The following is a 26,809-nucleotide window of genomic DNA, read 5'->3' on the forward strand; positions in this document are numbered from 1 at the left end:
GGGTAAGTTGATTTTAATTTGTGCACGGACCTCCAGGGAGATCCGTAACATTTTTGGTGGCAGCGGTGGGATCACGACAAATATCAGTATCCCGTTACCACGAGCAATAGCCGAACTAGACTTTCAACAATATATTAGACGAAAAGGAAACGAACAAAAGCGTATCCATCCGAAACAGAACATTGTACACAAGTGGCGTAAGGTAACACTAATAGTATAAGATATTATTATTTTATAATATTTTATATATTTTATATACATCTATATGGTGTGTATATATACATGCAAACGGTTGCGTGTGAACGAGTCTCTATAAACGCGCGATCAGCAAATTCCCGGCGTGGTGTAACACATACATACGCCGTCGAGAAAAAAAAAAGAATTGACGACAGGCAGCCGCCGTGTGTGTGTGGGCCTGGCGTACGTGTTGCCGCCGCCGTCGTGGTTGTGACGACATCCGTGTCGCCGCCGCCGACGTTTGAAAACCGACGACAACACAGCTGTTACGATAATACGATATCAGAGCCGCCGCGCGCCGCCCTCGTTGTTTATAAACACGATAGCGCCGCCGTAACGAATTTATATCAAAATATAACGATATATTTACGTTATTTAATCATCAAAGCGAAACCCAATATTTAATTATTGGTCCCCGCGCCAGCAGTTTCGGGGCGTAGAACATCGTTCCGAAGTGGTTAAGGTGTCGAAGAGGATATTCGACGTGTTATTGTTCCGAGATCAATTCGACGTCATATACCAGAGCATTCAGCATCAATCACAACGACCAGACGCAGACGAACACTGAACATTTCAATCCATTATAGTCGAACAATTGTGGTGGTCGTGAGTATTTAGCATTAAGTTTTCAGCTCTGTTTATAGTTAAATAATTTTTTTTTACAAACATAGGATAATAAATTATTATACATCGTATATTAACATAAACCTATGGTAGAAAAAAGGTATTTCTTTGTAAACACATGTTCTCAGTGTTTCTTATTCCGAATTCTTTTTTATATATATCTCTTTACGATTAGAGAATAAACATTTTAGGAAACTCTTAGGCAAACTTTAATGAGCGCAAATTCGGGGGAGGATTCAACCACCAAGGGGGCTAACACGTCCGTTATTGATACCCCTACCCCTACACCAAGAGTAAGTTTACCTGTAAGGTGCTCCAATCCCGACAATCCAAATTCCGAGCGTCAAATACACGAACTTTCCGTCGACCATTTACTTATTAAGGAGGCGGATTTGTCTGTAGCAACAAATAATCTTTTAACCGAAGTTAACGAAGAACTTAGAAAAATAGACAAAAGTTTAATTCACGTCGCCTTCGAAACCACTTCAACAGAAAATTCAGAAAATTCCCAAAACACAAAAATTCTACAGACCAATCAAGAAAAACTATTAGACTGGTCTTCAAGCGACACAGTTGAATCGACAAACCAAGGAATTAAGCTTTTTGTAAATCAAAAACCATTGGAAATAATGGGAGATAAAGATCAACCAACAGAGAGTGGTGCACTAGGACCACAGTTGAACACAGACATTTCAAATAATCCAGATTTAAGCCAATTAATTGATCTAAAGATTCAGGAAATCATGAAGACAAGAGATAGCACCAGTTCGAGACATGGAGAATCGATATCAAATAATCAAATAGGACTTCAAGATGCGATTAGGCTACTACCAAAGCCACTACACATGACACAACAAATTCGCATTTTTCAAGGAAAATCTCTAAATTTTCGGTGTCTTTTCCATCAAATGACTTTGGTAGTAGCCTAATCGATATCAAATAATCAAATAGGACTTCAAGATGCGATTAGGCTACTACCAAAGTCATTTGATGGAAAAGACACCGAAAATTTAGAGATTTTCCTTGAAAAATGCGAATTTGTTGTGTCATGTGTAGTGGAACCGGCAATTCCACGACTGCTTCAGGCAATCCAAACCAGGTTAACCGGGAAAGCGAGGCAGGTAACAAAGTTTAAAACATTCGACACATGGGAAGAATTACGAGAAACACTTAAAACAAGTCTAGAATCCCACCGCTGCCACCAAAAATGTTACGGATCTCCCTGGAGGTCCGTGCACAAATAAAAACAACGAACACTTTCGAACTAATTACTACTCTCTATATTTAACTTGAAAAGAAAAACTTACAATGCACTTAATGAATTATTTAATGTTTTATAAAAAATGGTCTGACAAATATAATGTTCTGGTGCGAATCACAATGTTCCGTCTACTGCTCTGAAATGCCACTGGCACGGCTTGCTATACGAGCCGTGCCTGTAGCCAGCGCTTGCCTGGAATTGCTGTCGCAGCAATTCCAGACAGTCGCCGTCGTACAATATTATATTATACACTATTATATATATAATATATATACTAACTAATATAGCCAGGGGTTCTTAACAACTGGAAGGCAGATGTCTTGACATGCCTCATAAGTACAACACGCATAGGACGTATTATAAAAAAAAAATATCATAATTCATAGTTCAAGAACAAAAAATATTAAATAGATTGAGAAAGAACCAGCAGCGACTTAAAGCACATGACGCATCCACTCCACACGACCAATGGCTCCATTCAAAGGATTGGGTTAACATTAACCTACTCAGATTTAATATACCAATTAAAAAGGTCCCAAACTATCCCCTAAGGAAGTGCTACAGAACCAGAAAAGCTGCCCATAACATCTACCACATTATCAATCGCCGTGTGTACCACTTCAACAATGGGATGTGTGATAGATACATCCAATCAACAATAAGACTTGGTTGGTTATTATGATCAGAAAATCCTGAGAGATAAAATGGGTTTTACCGATATGGGATATTCTGGACGTATACTTAAGTATATTGCAATTGCTATAATACCTATATAATACTAAATAATAACATACATAATACGTGTAAAATTATTATTTATTACTGTTAAAGTTTGCATTGTTTAATTAGTCAGTACCTATGTTATGTGTTTGAAATAAACTCAATTTTAAGATTAACCCCTGAATTTGCTCACATCCAAAAAATACAAAAATGGTGATACAGTTAAATGTTGCAAATTATATTTCATAATTTTAGTACAATTATTTATATTAACTGATTTCCTGTGTAATAATTATGATAACTTGTTCAGAATCCGCGAAGTTTGGAAGATCTCATTGTATTGTATATATTTTGTATGTATATAAGTTCATTATTTAACATCGCATTTAATATTAAATGTATTAAGTACCGTACCTAACAACTGTTACGAGACTGATCTACGTCCGTAGCCAGTTTGTTTTTATAAAGGACAATTATTTTTATATTCACGTTGGAAATCAACGTTCTATACGCTGTTCTATACGCTGTGTGAACTTTTTCCACCAATGACTAATTATTAACTTTTTATGAATTAATAATTGTTGAATTTGATCAATAAATTAATAAAATTATCTTTTATATCAACTAACATTCTAGATTTTGTAGTAAAATTATTTTGTCTTTACCTATGTCCTATATTTATAAGTTATAATATTCCTCTCACTTATTTAGTTTGTCAGTCGGTGACCAGAAAATGTACATGCTGCATAACATGGCAAAATAATGGGCAGTGCATTCAACAAGGAGATAAATATTTATCAAGTGTCTACTGTATATGGAGTTTAAGTACTATAATATCTCCTTTACTACTATAATACTATTTACAAGGAGATAAATATGTCTAAGGTTCTACAAAAAAGGTCTTATTAGGAGTCCATTAAAAGGTCCACACAACAAAAATTATGAAAAAATTTTGAATAAAAATGTTTGTAAATTAAGCGTAATAATAAAATACGTGACAAGTATATGTTAAACACGTATAACAGCTGTCAGCTCTCCATATTTCCGACATTATAGTTACCAAGCTACATAACATTAACAAACTACTGCAGAGAATAATATATTATCTGTATTTTACAGAAGTTTTATATTCTGAACAATGCGATAACGCCAATAAACTATAAATATATGGGTTTTCAAATGGTGCCCAAATGCACAGCAACAAAAAAATTACTATGTAGGTATAAATGTGATGAATTCCAATATGTTTTTTATATGAATATAATATAACGATAGATTTAGCCACCACTCATACTGCATGGAATTCCTTTTTTTTATTTTCTATCATCGCCTTTAAGAGCATTAAAAATTCTAATGGTCTTAGGCTTACCCTTACTCATATTCTTTAATTTCAATATTTTTTTTTGTGAGGAATGTGAATCTAGTAGGCAAAGGTCTATTTAGGGATGCTGCATCCCCGGGCACCCATATTTTTATTTTATTTTATTAAGTTAAATTTGTTAAATACAAAATATTTTTACCATTTACGACAGAATTCAAAATTATTTTCTATTCAGTAATGATGTTGATTAAGAACTCGTTTATTCCATGTATGAGGCACACTATATATTATCCAGAACGATTTTTCTGACATGCATTTTTATTTAGTCATGATATCATGGCATACGTTTTCAAAATAATTGTGTTGTCATAATAAGAAAAGTGTATAGTGTAAATATTTAAAAAATTTTAAATATAAACATTAATATTAATAATCTTTGTATATAAATGTAAAAATGAAAACCTTTGAGGCTTATGTTTTCGGAAACTACTGAGCCGATTGTTATGAATTTTTTTTTTTTTTAATGAAGAGCTCATTGCGGAGAAGGTTTATTGCATTTGATCGATTCTCTAACTTAATAAACAAAGGAGTTATCAATTATTATTAATAATGGCCTGTCACGTGGACTTGGCAACGTGGCAAGCATTCTGGGTTTCCACAATCATTACTAATTCGATCCATTTATCACAATGAAAAGGAAAATTAATTTAGATCGTTCATCGAATAGAATAAAACGTCATCGTTTACTCAGATTAAGTCAAAATAACAATGGCTTGTCAGATAACTGCAGTATTAATAGCGATAGTAACAATATTAATGACAATAATGATGATAATATAAATATTATATCTACCAATAGTGTTAGTAGTATTAATGATGACAATATTAATAACAACTTTGCATTTAATGATAGTGATATAGTCGATATTATTAACAATATTCACGATTTTCCTATTGACGGAAATTTAGTTGAACCACATGTTCCATGACGTCGCCGTGAAATGTCGGCGTTTACTTATGATAAATTAATCTCTATATATAAATTTGCCTTGGACGCTCCATCACACGTAAACGGCTGCACCGATTTGGCTAGTTCTTTTTTTGTTGTGTTCGTAATATTGTCAGGAGACGGTTCTTAACTATAAAGTGAGATAATTTTAAGAAAATCCACCGGAAAAGTAGGAAATTTGGATGTGCCATTTGTCCAGTAAGAACAGAAACTTAATAATAATATATTTTTGTTTATTGTAATGTTGCTATTGGTCATGATTGAATAATGAATATAATTTTAGACCTGTAGCTATGTAGCTTAGTAAAAACGGTATTCCCAAGACTAATTTGTCGACATATGCACATCGTAATATCAATGTGCTAATAAAACATTCGTAATTACGTACGCACTTCGAGGAGTCTGCAATCCACCGCAGGTGGATTGCCTACCTGAAAACATACTATGTGTCTCACGCATACAATACATAGAAGCGTGTCTCTCGGGTAATTATATATTCAAGATGGTTGAGGAAAATTTTTAAGTTTTGAACATCATACACCGAATATTAAATAAACGAATTGAACAAAGTTTGAATCCTGTAGAGTTGGTACATATTTTAACGAGCAACGCATTGAACGGGATCAGCTATAATATATATACAATTAATGCATTTTTTGATTCCTTGAACTTATACTCATAAGATATAATATTGGCTGTTTCCAACTATTTCACCTGAGGTAACTTTTGCCCTGGCAACGCCGGGAGGGACAGCTAGTATGTTTACAAACAATAATCGTTTACGACACGATGAAAACTATTATAATTGTATTACTGTCGATTAAAGCAGCTTATTTAATTGAAAAAAATTCAACTAATCACATCAACCTTATATCTAATGGTGATCAATATGATCCTAAAGAGTTTCCATACGTAGTGACTATAAAATTATATATTGAGGTCGAGAAAATTAGCTATTTGACCTGCACAGGATCATTGGTCAGAAAAACTTTCGTATTGACCGCTGCTCACTGTGTTTTCAAGAGATCACTTAGTCTTATAGAAGTAAGTATACCTAATTATGCAGTAGTTCTATTGTAATTAACTAACTATACCTTAAATCGTCTACAAAAAGAAATTTAAATGCCTGGAAACTAATATTCAAATTTCAATATTTAGGTATATGCTGGACCAGCTTATGATAATTATAATTATCACAGGGTAAAAAAAGGGTACATGAACAAAGGCTATAACCCAAACAACACTCATATAGTTTCAGACATAGCTCTGTTAAAAGTAAGTATATAGCACATTACTATTTTTGTTAAACAAAGAATATTTCTGTTTATCTGTAAGTACTTGGGCCATCCGTCAAGAACATCCAGTATTGCAACTTGCAACCAATATGGCATAACCAGGGTTAACATCCAACCACCCCATATTCTAGTTAGTACCATACTATACAGCAAGGGTCAACAACCTGCCGATCTTTAGAGGAATATTGGTCGATCATATTAAAGATAAATTATACCAATATCGGTTGATACATTATCTTAAACACTCTTTTACGCTTTATATAGTATTTATAAGCTAAGAAAAATATACAATTTTCCGATGGAGAAATAATGAAAGTTGAATATTATTATGCTGCATGTAATAATATAAATAATACACCGAAATAAATAGTGGTCAATCACCATTCTTGTATGAAAAGGTTGGCGACTCTTGCTATACAGACTGATGACCTGACAAATGAAAAATGAAAAATGTATACTGGTCTAAGGTCTAACTCATGAAAAAAATTATGAACATTTTATGGATGATAATTAATTTAAGATTTACTTACCTGTTTGTAAACTAACAAAAGGCAAAAAGAATATTTTGAAAAAAAATTTTACGTTTCGAATTAATTAACTCCAAAAAATATTGATTTTTTAAAAATATAAAAATAAGCTTCTTGACTTATTTAAAAACTTATTAACATCAACATTTTTCTAAAAATAAAATTTAGAAATTGGCTTTTCTAAATTTTTGCAAAAACAATTAAAAACTATATAAAATGTTCAGTGTTAAAAAATAAATAATTTTATAAGCACTGTAGTTGTAACGCAAACGTATATAAATAGTATAAAAAAAATGTAACATTGTTTTTATCAAAAAATTGTTTCATTTGTGAGGTCAATCTGTAATTGTTATACATAGGAATAATTACAAGGAGGTGGTTATGGGTGTATGGGGATATGAGGGATAGACCCCCATATGCTGTATTTATATATTGTTGTCATGTACAAATTTGGAAGCAAGTTCAAATAAACATTTATCAAATATTATTTTAAAATGAAAAATGATGGGAAAGTGGTTGTCGCTCTGCTGTACAAGTAGTCACTGCCATGGATTATGGATGGTGTTAAATTTTAATCCAATGATATAATAGATATCATTGTATAAGATAAACGATTCTGAGCGAAGACGGTCAATCAGCCTGTGATATTACTAAGTATATTTGATGATATTATTGTGATTAAAGTAATTTATATATATCCTATTTACGTGGAATCTTATTTTAAATTTTAAATTTTAGATATAAAAGTTGAACATTTTAATATTTTACACATTTTCCCCATTAGCCCTACATTTTTCACGGACGTGTTTTAAATAAGAAAAAAATGTATCTGTAGTTTTTTCGGCTGCTAATAAACAAAAACGACCGTACCTACGTATTCCCAACCCCCCATCCAAAGAAAATCTCGAAAATTTCTATCCAAATTTATGGTAAGTATTAAAAAATACTTACTTCTGTTATCATCATCGTCATTCATCACTGCCCTCTCTTTAAATTGCATAACAGCTGCAACAACTTCACTAGGCTCTATTGCAGGTTTTCTTCCAACCATTTTGAAAATGCACTTTAATGTAGCCATATAAAAAAGTAGCTCAAACAGTCATAATATTCAAATAGTATATAAACTACAGAAAAGAGTTGTTATACGATTGACTGGTTTAAGCAAAATGAAATAAACCCGAAACGAAAATTAATTAAATCGATATAAAAATAGACACAATGTTGTAAAGCAAGAATCTAAAAATAATATTTACGACAAAAATATACTAATATTAATATATTATAGAAAATCTTATTAACGTTTAATTATCCAACACAAACATCACGTAGGTATTTTACTAATATAGATATTGTTGTACTTCAAGTAAGAAAGTTATGCAGGTTATACTGTCTGTATAAGTAGTATATATATACCAATCCTGGCGCAGCGCCTTATACACCAATAAAAGATCACAAAATCTAAATGCAATATTATTCCCCAAAATATTTTTTCAAAAAACTTATGTCATTAATAATTTTAAAATCTAATTGCAATAATAATTAAAATATTTTTCACAAAATCTAAATGCAATATTTCTTAAAATATTTTTTTAACAAAATCTAAATGAAATAATAATTAAAATATTTTTTCAAAATACTTATGTTATAAAGACACATTCCTAGTACATTTCCTTAAAGTCGAAATAGATACTGATAACCAGAGGGGTCTAAAACGCCCCACCCTGGTTCAAACGAAAAAAACAGCATTTCAATCAAACAAACACATTTTTAATTTTAATTCTTTATAAGTCCCCCTCATAGTAACATAGTGTAAAATCAAAATGCAAAAACCCCCCAAAATATTTTTCTAATCTTTTTGATTTTGATTTCTAATTAGAGTATTGAGATGGTTTACAAAATAATTTCTGTCTATATTTGTTTTATAATGCCCCCAAGCTAATGTTTCCCAAGCTAATTGTTTTTTTTTTTTAATACCATTTTCTAAAATAAATCTTTTATCATCATAAACACTTAAGGCTTTTTTGTTTTGTTTTACAGTAAAAACATCATGATTCTTAGTTCTAAATACAATTTGTTTAACATATTCTGGTTCTTTTGTTAGTAAACAATTTTCAAAATCATTAAAACATATTTTATTTTCCACAACATTTTTTTTAACACCTTTGGCTTTTTTAATTTCTTTTTCACTATTTAAGATTCTATGGGAATATAATTTGGATCTTAAACCTATAAATTCAGTCATAATTTTTCCATTTAACTCATCTTTAAATTTACCTAATACTTTTTTGTTAACTAAAGGTAAACCATAAATATTCTCTTTTGAATAATCTGAAGTGTCAAAATGATCTAACATAATTTTCATATCCTGGTAGAAATCATCAGTTTTTATTTATAATATTAGTGAGTCTGTATCTGTATACAACAATCTAACTCTATTTCCATATTTTTTCTTTATTTTATTATAATAAAAATCATACATTAACAATTTAGATAAATCTAAAACACACATTCCTATATATATTGGTTGTTTGAAAGTTATTTGACATCTTTTCATATGGACTGCAGCTAAATTCTCTGTAAAAATTGTTCTTTTGTCAAAATTTGGTTTTGCAATTAAATGTTCTAGTTGTAATGCATTATTACGTAATCTTATATCAACATGATTTCTTACATTCATCATGGTACGTCCATAAACACTATTGTTCATTAATTTGAAATATTCTTTTTCAAACTCATTCTTAGCTTCTGATCTGAGGTTAGTATTAAAATTAATATACAGTTTTAACCAAGAAGATTGACTAAATTCTAACACTCTATGAATTTTCTCTATTTTTAAACCTAAATTAATATATAATTTTAGTGTTTCATAATGTATTATATATTTTTTCTTGTCATACAAGGTTGTTAGTAATTTTGGGAGTTGTTTGTCATCAAAATACCTTTCTGGTGCTAAAGGGAAATCTGAATGTAGATCATGAAGTTCTTTAGGGTAAGATAAATCGACTTCTAAAATATAACCTTTATGTGATTTTTCAGAAATATTCATTACATCAAAATCCTTCAGATTATCAACCCATTTGAAATCTCCAGTAGGTAAATATTTACTCATTGCCCAACCATAAAGATTATTTGCATCCAAGTATTGTAAAAATATTAATTCATCCTTTTTTTTAAATGTATCTCTCATATATTTATTATTTGCTTTTGAATATCTTTGACTGCATTGAGATAAACCACCTCTGGTTCCATTTTCAAACATCAACATTTGATCGACATCTGTTAATAAATCTAATTTTACTTTTGTCATTCTTAACATGCAATCCCATGAAAATCCTAGTGTTGTGTAATACCACATAGGATCTAATTTATAGTGTTTTAAAGAAATGTCTTTTAAATTTTCTACTACATCTGTTAACAATAATACATCAATCTTATTATATAAACTAGTGAATTCACAAAGATTTTTTATATAAACACTTTCAAAATTTTTTTGTGAGTTTTTATATTCCTCCAATGTTATATTTTTATCAGTGAGAGAACTATAAAATTTTTCTATAGGAGGTAAACATGTTTTATTAAATTTTTCTTCACAATCCATATACTCATAGGGATAAGCTAACTTTCTAGTAACTAAATCTAAATGTTCTTCAGGAAAATATTTACTAAGTTCTTTAAATTTATTTCATAAATTTAATTTTGAATCATTTCTCAAATTATTTGTTAACTTCTCTAAAGAACTAGGTAAAAATTTTAATGAATCTATAAATCTTAATTCTGTAGATAAAATACTTTTTCTTCACCATTCCTAGTGCCTACACGTGGCATCATTTTTGAAAAAGAAATATATTTTTCCTCATTATTTGGGATTAATTTTATTTGTTCATCATCGTTTCCAAATTCTTTTATAAATAGATGGGCATCATAACCTGAAAGATTGTGAAAAACAATTGGTATAAAACGTGGATTTTTATAATTAAGATTACATATAGAATGTGCTGCTCCTGTATATTATCCAGTTAAATGGTCATGATCTCGAACTTTCCTCATATTTGTATTTTTATTTTCTAATTCTTTTTCAAGTTTACCTTCATAACATTTTAATTTTTTAACATCTTCAACACCATTCTGTGGTTTAATTTTAAATTGTTTATAATATTTAATAGTGTCATTAATTATTTTAATTTTTTTCTCTAACATTGGAGGTAATTCAGATGAAAATCTTTCACATATATGACATTTGTCAGATTTGTTATAATTATTTAATTGTTCTGCATTCAATGTTTTCATAGGAACTATTTTGTCATATATTTCAGAAATAAGTATTTCTTCATTTTTCATACACTCAAAAAATTTTTGAGCTACGTTTGGACCAGAATATTCTATAGGTGGTTTATAATCACCATTACTATATTTAATATAATAACAAAAGATATTTGGTATATGTTTCTGGTAACAATTAGTAAAAGACTCTCTATAACTTGGTTCACATGTGTAGATTGGTTGTTGTGTAGTTTCAAAGTCAGCAAGAATTATAAAAGGGACTCTTAACAAATTATTATAATTTTTAAATTCTAAAGTTTTATTATAAGATTCTGGTAGAATTATTTTAGCAGCTTTATTATTAGAACAATAGTGTTTATAGTCAAAACTATTTAAACACATTTTACATAAAAATCTTTTATGACCATCTTTTGTCATTTGACTTCCACAAAGTTTCCATAAATCCTTAATCCAACAATAATGACCTTTATTCTCATTATTCTCTCTTAAATACAACAAATCTATATGATTTGTTTTTTCATTTGTAGTTATTTCTAATGGTACAATTATATGCTTATTTTTCCTTTTTTGTTCTAGACAGTAAATATTAATAGAAAAATAATTAATTAATTTAACAAATTTTGAAACATCTTTGGTACTTACTGGAAATTGTATTTTCAATTTTTTAAATACATCATCATATTCATTTTCCCATTTTTTATATTTAGTTACTCTTTGTCCATCTTTTTCAACAGGATGTAAAGCAGAGACGCCAGAGAGTATTGACCAAAGAAAACATTTATTATCTTCATTTTTAACATTTATAACAGCATGTTTATTTTGAATGTCTTCAGGTAATTTAATATACAAAGAACCTTTAAAAGGAACATATTTATTTATATTTATTCCCAAACTTAAAATTTGATGAAGTCTCCATTGAGAATTCTTCATACAAAATCTTCAATTTCATTTACAATTTTATTTTTTTTATTTGTATAATGAACATTTAAGTCAGAATTTGTTGTTAAAATTGTATTTGTTGTTTTAAAATTACATTCTTATTCCATATTTTCTTCATTAGTACCTCTCTTATATATAGCAAGAAACATAATATTAACTTTTAAATTTTCCTTTTTTAATGATTGTTTAAGTCGTCCTATTACTGGATTATTTAAACGATTTAAAATACTTGTACATCTTTAATACCCATGTTATTTTTAATAATATAAGTTATTAATCTACTTTGAAATGCTGTTTCTTCAGTTTTTAAAACAGATCTAATCGTGTTGTTATTTTCAAACATTTTTGCATTAAAATTGAAAACTCTATGTGGTTTGGGTATTCTCTCTTGCCTTGGTCTTATACCATTGTTTTGATGACGAATAGACTGCAAATGATTATACCAACTGTTGTATTTAACTGTTAAATTACAAATGTCACAAGTTTTATCTGTTCTTGGTATTCTCTCTTTTCTTGTTCTTATATTTGTTGTTTCTATACCCCTGTATGTTCTTCTAAATCGAGGTATAGTTGTTTGATCTGGATCATTGTTTTGATGACGAATAGATTTCAAATATCTAGACCAATTTTTGTAAGTAACTGTTAAGTTACATTTAACGCAAGTTTTGTTATTCATTTTATTATTGTTAATGTTTCTTTTAACATTAATTTCAATTTTTTCAATATCCATTTATTATATAGAATATTATTTTTTTTTTACATTAAATTTTTTAATAAAAATAATGTTTATTAAAAATTCTATTTAAATATAAGGAGGAAGAAGGGGTTTATTATTTATTTTAATATTAAAATAATATTAAGATCCCATACTAAATTCACACATTTTAATATTTCCTAAATCTTGAATAATTTTATAATTTCATCAAGATAAAAGTGACTATAAACACCTGTTGTAATAATTTGCTCATTTGCTATTTGACAAAGTTCTAGCCAAGTTGGTGAATGTAATAGTTTAGAAATATATGGATTTCCATTTCCAAAATCAACATCTCCTTGATTAATAATAAAAATATTTCCATTAATTGGAATTTCATTTAGATTATATTTACTATTCTTAGAATTTTCATAACATTCATGAGCACAAAATTGCACATAACATTTATTATTTTTTATAGTTTTTACATTCGGAGCGAAGCGATTTTACAATGATGTGTGTTTTTTTAAATTTTTTTATTTTTGTGTCTGTCATCACCTTTTAGGACAGTAAAAGTGCTTGGATTTTCTTCAACGGTAACTTTTCTGATAGGAAAGTGAATCTAGTTGGTACTTTGGGGGGTCAAAAGTAAAAATTTCCTAGTAGTTTTCAAAAGCGACGTGAAAAACAAAAGAAAAATTAAGGAAAAACGGGAATTTTTACGCAAAATCTGTTTTCGAGAAAATTGATTTTGGTTTTTGGTGTAACTCTAAAACAAATAACCGTAGGTACATGAAATTTTGACTGAATGTTTATATTAGCATTTTGTATACACAATAACATTTTCCAAATATTTTGAGCTGTTTACGGACATTTTCAGTTTCCATTTTTTTTTAGTTTTTTTTTCTATAAATAACAATAAAATTTTATCTGTTGAGTAAAAAAGCTTGAAAATTTAATAGAAGGGCTCCTAGGTTATTGTTTCAAAGGCAGATGAAAAAAATTAAAAATCCTTAAATTTTGACAAAATATGGAAAAATCACGAAAATTAGCAAATTATTTTGAGTTGATAATTCATAAAAATTTTTCTTTTTAAATCTAAGATTTGAAAATATAATACAAGATTATCCATAAGTTTGTCTACTTTTATCAAAAAAAAAAAATGTCTACAAGAAAGTCAAATTAAATTTATATGAGCGTTTGAAATTCATATTTTAACAACATTTGATATTCACTCGATTTCTCATGCAACGATTTTGCTATTTTGTTGTTATTCAAAAACGAATAACTGTAGATACATGAACATTTTACTGAATGTTTATATTTTCATTTTCTATACACCATAATATTTTAAAAATATTAAGACTCTTTTTGAGCTGTTTACGGACATTGTTAGTTTTCAATTGTTTTAGTTTTTTTTTTCTATAAATATCAATAAAATTTTATTTGTTGGTAAAAAAGCGTGAATATTTAATATAAGGCTCCTGATATATCGTTCTAATAGCAGTTGAAAAATATTAAAAATACATAGGCAACATTTTTTTTTTATAAGCATTTAAAGTTCAAATTTTGACAACATTTATCAAATTTATAATTTATTAATTATTTTGTAGTTAAAAATGTATAAAATGTTTAACTTTTATGGCTAAGGATTGAAAATTTAAAACAAGGCTCCACGTAAATAGGTTATATATAAATTACTTTATTCACAATAATATCATCAAATATACTTGGTAATATCATAGGCTGACTGACCGTTTTCGCTCAGAATCGTTTTTCTTATACAATGATATTATATCATTGAATTCAAATTTAACACCATCCATTACAGTGACCCACTTGTAACCTACTGTACAGCAGAGCGACATCCACTTATCCACCTTTTTTTAAAAATATAATTTTGCATTAATTTCACAAAATTACAATTTTTTACTCTTTCTTGATTAATTGGTATACCCTTGTATTTTGTATTAACTCTAAAAGGCAAAATTGTTTGATCTGGATCATTTTTTTTGATGATTATAAGACTTCAAATGAGCAGCCCAACTTTTGTCTTACTTTTTTCAGACATAACAATCAGAATCTTTACATCTTTCCAAGGCTTTTTGTTCTAAAATTGTATCAACACTATGTCTTAATTTAATGTCTTTATAATTTTTGTAAAAATAATCATGTTCTCTTGCAGCTTCATCTAATTTATTGATTGGTTGTATATTTTGTTCTTCATTTTTCTCTAAATTTGTAAATGGTTCTAAATATTTATATTTAGGATAATACATCGAAGGTAAAAATTTACAATTCAAAAAATCATTAAAAAAACCTGCACCTTTTATAATTTTCTTTGGTAAACTTGAAATACATGACCATAAATATATTGGACCTTTATTAGGAATGTCAATTACTTTTTCCAATTTTTTAATACAAAAATTAAGAATTTCAAGTTTGTCATCATGGTAATAATTATTCCCCGCTCTTTCTTCACTAGATATATAATTTATTTTTTCTCTTAATTGCTTTATATTATATTCTATGTCATTTGTTATTTCATTTGGTAAATTATTAACATATTGTAGTAAATATTCAATACCTTTATGATCATTAATTAAATGTTCCATTTTTATTTTAAATTATTTAAGAATACCAAGTTTTTCATTATGAAAACCATAATTTCCTGCTTTTTCTTCAGCTGCCATTAAATGACATCTTTCATTTAATTGTTTCATATTATCTATCCAATGAAATTCAATTTCGTCATTTATATAATTCATTAAACCTGCTCCTTTATTTTCTGTTGCTTTTGTAGGGTTTAAAATTTCTGTTGTTGGTATTGTAGGATTTAAATTTTCTTTTGGTATTGATGGTATTGTAGGATTTAAATTTTCTTTTCGTATTGATGGTATTGTAGGATTTAAATTTTCTTTTGGTATTGTTGGTGTTTTATTTGAATTCATTTTTTTCCAAATAGGAATAATCATTTTAATATATTTGTCACCTTTACTTGATTTCGGTTTTCCTGTCGATTTGTCGTTATTTTGGTATATTGCATCTGTTTCAATTAATATTTTTGCATAATTTTGGTAATCTTCATTTGTATAAAATTCTGGTTTTGTAACATCTGAATGAGTTAACAAATTTTACAAATCTCCACATACCTGGAGTTAATATATATTTTTTTCCGTTTAAAATTATGTCATCAAAGTCAAACATTATTGGATATTTTCCAATCATGTGTCCAATATTTTCTTTAAAATGTATTCCAAATGTAATATTTGTATTTAAAGCTGGTAAGTATTTTTGAGCATTTTCCCCTATTATTATATTTGGAGGCATAGGAGAATATTAATTGTTGTTTTTCTCGGAGAACTTTTAGGTGTTTCATAATACTCTGTATTTAATAATCGTAAAACCTCGGGATAATTATATAAGGAGTTGTAGGTATTAACATTTTTTGAATATCGTGAACATTAACAGAAGATTCAACTTTAGATAAGCTTTCTAATATTGGTTCAAAATTTTTAATTTTTCTTCTGCTGAATGTTTATCGTGTATAACTCTTTTTCTATAGTTACTTTTTAAATTGTTTTTAATATTAATTATTTTTTCTAACTTTGCTGGTGAATATTCTTTTTCTTGTAATTTTTTTATATTATTTTCATCTTCATCTTCATATTCATATTTTTTCAAATTATTTAACTTTTTTTCAGAATACAGTAAATCTGACTTTTTAAATGTATTTTTTAAAATTTGTTCAAGATGAATTAATTCTTTAATATTTTCGGGTTCGTTTTCTAAATTAGTTCCTTCCTTAAAATTGTTTTGTGTTTCTGGTGGCTCTGAAAATGTGACTTTTTTTAAATTTTTTTTTATTATTTTTCTTAAATTCTTCTGATTTTGTTTATCATTCATTTACTATATTACATATTATTTTTTATTGGTTTTTCAAGTTTATAGTAGAAACGATTATTAATCAGATCGATTGTTATAAATCCATAGTCATTTTCCCAACAATCTGAACATAAAGATTTAAAATCATTTAAAGAAATAGTAATACTTAAAAAATCCTCCCACACATTTTTTATATATTGAGTTGATTTAAATGCAATTAAAAGAGTTAAATTATTTCTTATATATTGTTTATTTGCTGAACTTTAATATTCTTAGGTGTCGCTAATGCCGGATAACTGCTTGCAATTATCTAATCGTTAATCATTAAAATGCGATCCGTCGCAATCCGTCGAAATACTCACATTTCGTCTCAATTACTCGCAGTTCATTGCAATTTGTCACAATTTCTAACTTAAAATAATTTACACATTTTCGTAATTTTTACGCCTTTTGTCAAAATTTGAATGCTTATATAAAAATTTGTGACTGTATTTTTTAATATTTTTCAACTGTCATTGTAACAATATATAAGGAGCCTTGTATGTATCGACGGTAATTTGTTTTAGAGTTACACCAAAACTAAATTGATTATGTAGAAAATTGTTTATTTTTGATCCCCAAAGTACCAACTAAATTCACTTTCCTATCAGAAAAGATACTGTTGAAGACATCTAAGCATTTTCACTGTCCTAAAAGGTGATGACCGACACGAAAAAAAAAATTTAAAAAAAAAAAAAAACACACATATTTTTATTAAGTACAACCCAACCAGATCAGGACGGGTCGTAATTTTAGATTCTGAGTGGAACGATGGATGTTTTGATTTTACAATGATGTGTGTTTTTTAATTTTTATGTCTGTCATCGTCATCACCTTTTAGGACAGTAAAAATGCTTGGAATTTCTTCAACAGTATCTTTTCTGATAAGAAAGTATATCTAGTTGGTACTTTGAGGGGTCAAAAGTAAAAATTTCCCAGTAGTTTTCAAAAGCACCGTGATAAACAAAAGAAAATTTAAGGAAAAACAGGAATTTTTTCGCAAAATCTGTTTTCAAGAAAATCGATTTTGGTTTTTGGTGTTTTTGACTCTAAAACAAAGAAACATGCAATTTTGACTAAATGTTTATATTAGTATTTTCTATACTTCATAACAATTACCAAATATTTTGACTCTTTTTTAACTGTTTACGGACATTGTCAGTTTTCAACTTTTTTAGTTTTTTTTTTTATAAATATCAATAAAAATTTTTTTGTTGGGTAAAAAAGCGTGAAAATTTAATATAAGGCTCCTGATATATCGTTCTAATAGCAATTGAAAAACATTAAAAATACATAGGCACAATTTTTTTTATAAGCATTTAAAGTTCAAATGTTAACTACATTTATCAAATTTATAATTTATTAATTATTTTGTAGTTAAAAATGTATAAAATGTTTAACTTTTATGATTTCCAATTTTTTCAAATTTCGGTTTTGAATTTAATACTGGTTCACAATTTTTTACGGTTTCGATTTTGAATTTAATACCGGTATCAAATTTTTTTTTGTTTCGTTTTTGATTACGGTTTCGGTTTCGGTTTTAAAAAGCCCAAAAAGCCATCGAACAACAATTTCCACCGTCCAGTCTTGAAGAAGATGGGACATGCCAACCATGTGTGTTGGCGGCCAACCCGACCAGTAGGGTGGAACGAAAATATTTATTTTGTAATTTAATTTTATAATAGTAAGGAAAACTTGTGTTGTAGTATGTATAATATGTAAAAAAAAATTGTTAACAGAGTGTTGTTTTGAGGTGCCGCCGAGCATTTAAAATCTATATATAGAAAGAGGAAACGAAAAACCTAATTATCATTATTTTTATTACATTATGATATCACCAAATTTATTTTGACCATAGTTAATAGTTTAATAGATTAAATAAGGCAATCAGCATTATTATCATTTGACTTACGATTAGTATCGCACTATTTATTATCGAGTGTGGACGTAAACGACGTTTTACAGTGCTACTATAAAGTTATTAACGCATTTATTCGTTAAATTTTCAATTAATTTCTGAAATGGCTGTTTGTACCAGAATTAATTCAAAATGTCCAATTTTTGGTGACACTCGTGATCTTAGTAATTTAGTTTTACCTACCTATGAAGATGTAATGAAGTTCTATTTACAAGTAAGAAACCAATTAAAACAAAATAGTAATAGAAAAGATCCAACTGTTAAAATAATTTCTGAAATAGTAGTGACAGATGTAGAAAAAATATGGCAGAAAGCCTCTATTCCAATAGTATCGCACATTCATGCACTACAATTGTTAATAAATTATCACGATAAGTACAAAACAATAATTAAATCTATTAAAAACAAGAAAAATACATTAACTTTTAAATCAAATCTTGAAAAATTTCAGAATAATGCAAAATATAGTGTATTTTGATTTAGCAGCTTGCAAATGTATTGAATTCTATCTTTGCAGTTGTGAAAAATCTCGTAAAGTTCCCATTATCGAACAAATGTTTCTGAAAGACCAAAGATCAATGAGAATGGTTATGTCATCGATTGATGTTTTAACAACAAAAAAACTTAATAAAAACATGCACAGAAAAGAAATAGAAGCAAATCGAATTGACAAACAAAATAAAAAAGAGGTGTGTGTAAATAATACTTTGGAAACAATAGAAACGGATGAAACATATTATACTGACACTGGCGACAATACAGACGAAGATTCCAATTATTCACCAAATTCAATGTCCTCATTGTCTTCAACATATAGTGCTAATAAACAGTCACAAATGAGACTCGAGTTACCAGCTCTAGCATTAGAGTGTGATAGAACGGGAATATCTGATCGAAATGCTGCTACTATTGCTAGTGCAATACTACAAGATGTTGGAATAATTAAAACTGATGATAAACAACATGTGATTGACAGAATTAAAATAAGGAAAGAGAAACATAAGAAACGCCAAGATCTAAAAATACAAACTGATAGGCAACCGAAAAGTCTATATTTTGACGGACGTATAGACCACACTTTTATAAATCAAAAAACAGATGGCAAATATTATCGTAATAAAATAACAGAAGAACACATTACACTCATAAGAGAGCCAGGGTCTCGGTTTATGGGACATTGTACTCCTGTAAATGGAACTGCTATAAGTATTAAAAACAGTATTATAAGATATTTAAGAACGAATGACATATGTACTTCAAAATTGTTGGTGATTGGTTGTGATGGGACCGTCGTAAATACTGGCAGTAAAGGGGGTGTTATTAGGCTAATAGAGGAACAGCTAAATAAACCACTACAATGGGTAATTTGTCAGCTACACGCTAACGAACTACCTTTGCGTCATTTATTCCAACATCTAGATGGAAAAACTTCAGGACCGCGTAGATTTTCTGGAGCACTGGGAAAACAACTAGATAATTGTCATAAGTCACCAGTTAAAAAATTTAAACCTATTAAAGGTAATATGCCGTTTTTAGAAACCGCAATTGATTTAAGTACTGACCAGAAATATTTATTCAACATTTGTGTAAGCATAATAAATGGTGAATGTTCCATAGATTTAGCACGTACAAATCCAGGTAAACAAGCACATTCAAGGTGGCTGACTACTGCAAATAGAATTTTGCGGTTATACATTAGCACTGAAACACCGGAAGAAAACCCAATAACTTTAACTGAATTTATTTTAAAAGTTTATGCACCCATGTGGTTTCACATAAAAATGAAATCATTTTGTTCATTAGGTTCAAAACATGTCTGACAAACCATTCAATTTTCAAGATACTTGCCAAAAAATTACCAAAAAATTATTGATCCAGTTATTCAAAGAAATGCATATTTTGGAGCACCTGAAAATATTCTTATAAGTATGCTAGTTGATGATCGAATGCGTAAAGAGAACTTGCTATACAAAAATTTTTTAATTCAAGACTTAGCAAAGCAACAAGAGTTCGTATCTCTAAAGTACCTTTACTCAATTTCGATGCTTCTGATTATACTGAATTAGTAGACTGGAACAAATGGGATATAACTGAACCACCAATATTATCAATGATTGAAAATGAAGTTTTCAATCGAGTAATATATATATTTTACAAAACTGTTTATTAAATTTAAATACTTAATTTTTTGTTTCTTTCAGATTGTTATGTCCGGACAAGTTGCTGAGTACATTAATATATTTCCATGTCATACTCAAGCTGTTGAAAGAGCCGTTAAGTTAGTAACCGATGCATCTACTGCGGTTTGTGGTGAATCAGCAAGAGATGGATTTATACGAGCTAGAATTGAGTCGCGGGCTATAATGCCATCATTTAATACAAAAAAAGAATATAAATTGTTTAAATTATAAAATTATATGATAAGTAAAATTCTAATGATAAGTAACTTTATAATTTTTATTATTATTTTGGTAAACAATAATGTAAAATTAAAATAAAACAAATTTACATTATGTATTTATGCGTACAATAAATAAGTACGTGGCGGTACCTCAAAAAGTTATCCCATGACCTCCAAAGTTTTTGTACTTTTTAATACTCTTGAAATACATAAAAAAATGTCTATTAAAAACTAAAAAAAAATTTTTTTATTTTTTTTTAATTGTTTCATTCCGCCCATCCATCCATCAACCACGATCAACACTCCACCAACACGGAAAAAACAAAACAGTTGTTTGTACTATAAAAATAGTAGGATTGACTGTACATTATAATTGCTATAGGGATAGCTATAAGATTAATCAGATTTACTAAAATATTATAGTCAAGTTATTATAGTTATTCGAACTGAAATATGTTATTTTAACTATATTTTTTAGTTACTTCAAACATTAAAAACTGCATTGACTATAAAATATAGTAAACCTGACCATTAGTAATAATAGGTAAATCATTAGTTATTTTACCTATTAAATAGTTATATTTACTATAGTTTGTTTAACTATAATATTATAGTAATTTTTTTTTCCGTGAACATCGCAGTCGTCACCAGTATTAATTGGTATCATATTATTTCCCTTCCGCAAAAGCACGTATATTAGGCCTCGCAAGACGCAGCTTCCTTGTCCCATTCTTTATTTTTATTTATCAGCTGTCGCAAGCTCGCTCTCACAAGCTCATAACCACATTTATCAATTAATAAAAGATGCGTAGCACAACCCGGTTACCCTGTGTGGGTACCCACGAGTTATGTGGTATGAAGCCTCCCGTGGGCCGAGACCTTTATTATTATTATATTTAAAAAGAGAAATAATATGCGTCTTGCGACTACCTAATTCTTAAATATTATTCCTCCTTTTTTTCATACTTGCCATGTGCCACTAAAATTATCAGTCACTAATGTGTTGACAATATTATTATTATTCTATTATAAAAAATTGTAAAATGTCTTTTCCATTATACCTAACTATCATCTTATTGTAATTGTCATCAAAATTATTATTTAACTTATTTGTGCCATGTAAAATACAAAAATCTTATTATTATTTAAAAAAAAAACACTATCGTATTGTTTCATATTTCACTTTATAAATTAGCATTACCTCTTTCCCTCAATATTATTATTTTAAATCTTCGACGTTCATTCGTACTGAAGCCTACGAGCTCCACCGATGTAAATCTTAAGATTTGCATGCGACTCGTTGGTCACAAACTGAGTGTCCCCCTAGGTTTGTGGGTAGTTTTTGGAGTCTTAAAAAACTCTGAACTATCACTTGTTCCTACACACTACAGTATTATTCATAATATTAAATCTAGTTAATTTGTATAACACGTAATAAAAAATTATTAATGATATATATGTGATTAATTCAGAATTATGAATATATATGCATGGGGAGGGGGTGGGATGTCATTTTTCGATTTTTTCAATAGTAACTTAATACTACGGTAAAAACCACCGAAAAAATACGAAAAATCACCTAAAAATGGGATTTTAATTTCTAACGCTTTGTTTATCACCATAGAAATGAATAAAAAAAAAAAATATTTCAATATCAATTCAACTTACAGGCTATAATAAATAATAACAATATAAAATATCCAGACTGACAAACCGTCTCCGCTCAGAATCGTTTTTCTTATACAATGATATTATATCATTGAATTCAAGTTTAATACAATCCATTATAGATTGACCCACTTATAACCTACTGTACAGCATAGCAACATCCACTTACCCGCTTTTTTAAATTTATTTTGTACATATTATTATTTAATAATTAAAAACTCAAACATTTTAGATCGTCTTATAAATATGGTATACTATTTATTTAATAAAGAGTAATTGGGTGGTATGGGGGCTTTGCCTTCGCGACTCTGTTTTCTGAAAATTATCTGAACCCTCCCCATGACAAACTCCTTAATACGCCACTGCTAACGACTAGTATCTTTCCTGACAAATAGAAATTTTCATTTATTACACCAATTTTTAAAAAAGGTAATAAATCATTTGTTTCTAATTATCGACCTATCTCTAAAATTTAAACTATACCAAAAATATTTTCTAAATTAGTAAATAAAAAAATTTTTCCTTTATGTGAAAACTTTCTTTGAAATGAACAATATGGTTTTCGCCCAGGGCGTTCATCAATAACTAACCTTAGTATATTTAAGCAACTAATTCTGGAATCTTTCAATAATAAATCTCAATTTTGCGTTATGTACACCGACTTTGATAAGGATATTAAATGTACTAATGATGTATTGCAACTGCAATGTGACTTAAACAGCCTTTATCAATGGTGTATTGAAAATGATATGTCTTTGAGTATTGATAAATGTGGTATAATCTCTTTTTCTTTAAAAAAAAATACATTACTTTTTGATTATACATTAAATAATTTAAATTTAACACGTAATAATGTAACTAGTCTTTAGTTAGGTGTTTTTCTCGATACAAAACTTTCATTCAACTTTCATGTAAATTATATAAGAAACAAATCCTATAAGAAATTTGGCTTAGTAAAACGATTGTGTAAAGGTTTTTACGATGAATCAGCCCTAAAAATCCTGTACTTTACGCTAGTTCGCTCTAACTTTGATTATGCCTCTTTAATTTGGCATACTAATAATATTATCCAAAACCATAGTCTATCTACGGTCCAGAATAACTTCTTAAGATACCTATCATATAAATATCATTATAAAAGAACTCCTCATTCTGGGTATGATACTGCTTGTAATCTCTTTAGAATAATGCCCCTAAATAAAAGATTTATTATCTTAAACTGTAAATTGCTATACAAACTATTACAAAATATTATAATATATTGTCCCGAAATAATTGAACGTTTAAATTTTAGAGTAAACCAATCTAATTCCAGAAATATTTCTACTTTTTATCTTTCCTTTACCTCTTCAAACTATATGCTATATATACTCCTGCAAATATAATTATTTCTGCAAGTAATTCAATTAAAGATTTAGATTTATTTAATACTACGTTATTTAATTTGTCTAATATTTGATCTACTTATTTTTTATTATCTTTTATTTAACTGCTTTTTGTTATCATATTTTCCTTTCTTCTATTTCTTCTACCTACATTTATAATCCACTATACTCACAATATAACTGTTTTTTGTTATTTTGTTTTGTTCTGTTTTACCTTATTTATATTCACATTACATGTAAACCTTAATATGTGCACTTACCACAAACTGTCAGTACACAATATTCTTGTAATTGGAATTTTTTTACCGTAAATAAAAAATTATTATTATTGTTATATCAAAATACCTACTTCATACATACCTACCTAATCGTATATTTCTGTAATTGAATGTATTAAAATACATTTATATTATTATTATATTTTTAATTAGCTAAAAACACCATTCCCACAAGTCAAGAAATATATTGAAATTGGTGGCCATCCGGATGAATTTGCCAACGACAAAGCCGTAGACTGTACATGTATTGGTTTTGGTCGTATAAATGAAGAGGGCGATATGGGCGTAGAAGGAAGGAGAATGGACACTAAAGTGAAACATGGTGAAACAGCTTGTAAAGGAAATCCGTAATAAACACAAATATTTCAGCAATTATTTATAAATTTATTTGAATTATTTTTTTATTTATTTAAAAAAGTGAACGAGGTTGGAGAGAATATTTGTGTTCGGCTACTGGAACGCGGACTATGACATGTACGGGAGATAGCGGAGGTCCAATGATTTGCAACGGCAAACTATATGGTATAACCAGTTTTTATAAGAACTTCACACAAGGGAAAATGAGTTGTGGAGGTGATAATATGCAGACTGTGCATGTGTTCCTACACTATCATTTAAAATGGATAAATAATATATTAAACCGTAAAGAAGGTAGTGAAGATGATAAAAAGAAGAAAAAGAAGAAAAAGAAAAAAAATTCCGGGAATTCGGTTAAACCGCACCTAACAATGTATACAATTTTATCAATTTTATCAATATTATTTTGTAAAGTGTATTGACTATTATTTTAAAATTTTAAAATAACAAAAATTAAAAAACAATTATATTTTTTATCAAACAAAATCGTGTAGGATTACGTATTTGTATATGTGTCTGTTGTCTGATCCAGTAATTCCTATGTTGTAACATGTAATTATTAATATAATACAAATTAGGTACTATTTGTATTTTATTCTGGTACCTGTAAGTGAAAAGTAATAAATAAACTGCATGGTTACAATCTATTTAGGTAGGTACCTAATCATTTATATGAGTTCTTACTTTGTTCTGTGTTCATACCTTATATAATTTAGTTGGTGGCTGTTATGAAAGTGTACCAACATTTTAATTTGTTGATAAATCATTTTTCTTAATATTATGTTGTTATTGATGTGGCCTGGTGTGGCGCGGTGATTGGTTTCAGTCACAAACGTGTTCTGAGTGCCAGCGGATAGTGTCACTAATTTCCTGATGGGTGACCACCTGGATTTTAGTGACAAATCCTTGCCACACATTAAGTGTTCCCCAAACAACCCATACCCGGAGCTATTGATTTGGCTCTCAAACACAGGTAAGCGATATTTTAACGTATTAAATTGGCTCCCAAAATGTATGCATTGTGTTGGCTTCCTCGACATTTATTTTATAAATTCATTAGTTATAAAAATTGTTCGAAAATAAATTAAACTATACATAAAAAATAATTTAAAATAGAAATATTAGATTTTATAGTCAATCAAAATTGTTCAAAAATAAATTCAATTAAACATAAAAAAAAATTAAGATACAAATATTACATTTTATGTATATATCTTCATAAAAAAATTTAATTTACAAATATTCACTGATCTGCACTGTTTTTTTTTATTATTTAGTAATTGATAAGTTGAATTGTCCCTTAAGTATGAATGCAACAATTGAAAGGGCGTTCACATAATATTATACTTTCGATAGCTTTCCTTTTCAGTCCGTTACTAATAAGTTTGGCGTTCAAGTTTGTTTTCTTTATCTGGATCATGGCTATGATTAAGATTGGACGATTCTCACACAACATTTTCGTTTTTCTAATTCATAAATAAGTTTTGCATCCTCGTTTAGTATATTTGAATTGTTTAAATGCATTTTGGATGAGCTTATAATACCTAAATTTAAACTTATTTACTATAAAAATTAATCCTTCCTTTTCACTAAGAATTTTTGACCGAATTCATTGTATATTTAAGTATATGTAAGTACGAATTGTGACAAATTGCAATGAACTGCGAAAGATTGAGACGAGATGCGAGTACTTACTGCGACGGATTGCGACGAACGGACTGCGTTTAATGATATAATTGTGACTATTTAATGCGTTATCGGATCGACTATTAGATAATTGCAAGCAGTTATCCGACATATGTCGCTAAAAATATTAAAGTCGCTTATTTTTTCAACTTTTATATTTTGAGAACCACTTGTTGAAAATTATATTTGAACCAATTCAATGTTCCTTTTCTGTGGAGCCAATTCAATGTTCGATGAGGTATTTTACCTAATATTGGGAGCTAATTCAATGGTCACCCCCATAC

The 26,809-nt window shown here is 28.5% G+C and overlaps 1 protein-coding gene across 1 annotated transcript; it reads left to right on the top strand.

The window, feature by feature from the left end:
- The first annotated feature begins 5,961 nt into the window (after window positions 1-5,961).
- LOC132933515 (chymase-like) lies at window positions 5,962-25,261 on the top strand. The gene is made up of 4 exons (XM_060999791.1): window positions 5,962-6,216; window positions 6,331-6,447; window positions 24,636-24,829; window positions 24,901-25,261. Exons 1-4 carry the CDS (start codon window positions 5,962-5,964, stop codon window positions 25,259-25,261), a joined length of 927 nt encoding a protein of 308 aa, XP_060855774.1.
- Window positions 25,262-26,809: the final 1,548 nt, after the last annotated feature.

This window comes from Metopolophium dirhodum, chromosome 1 (genome assembly GCF_019925205.1).
Source record: "Metopolophium dirhodum isolate CAU chromosome 1, ASM1992520v1, whole genome shotgun sequence".
Classification (NCBI taxonomy): domain Eukaryota; kingdom Metazoa; phylum Arthropoda; class Insecta; order Hemiptera; family Aphididae; genus Metopolophium; species Metopolophium dirhodum.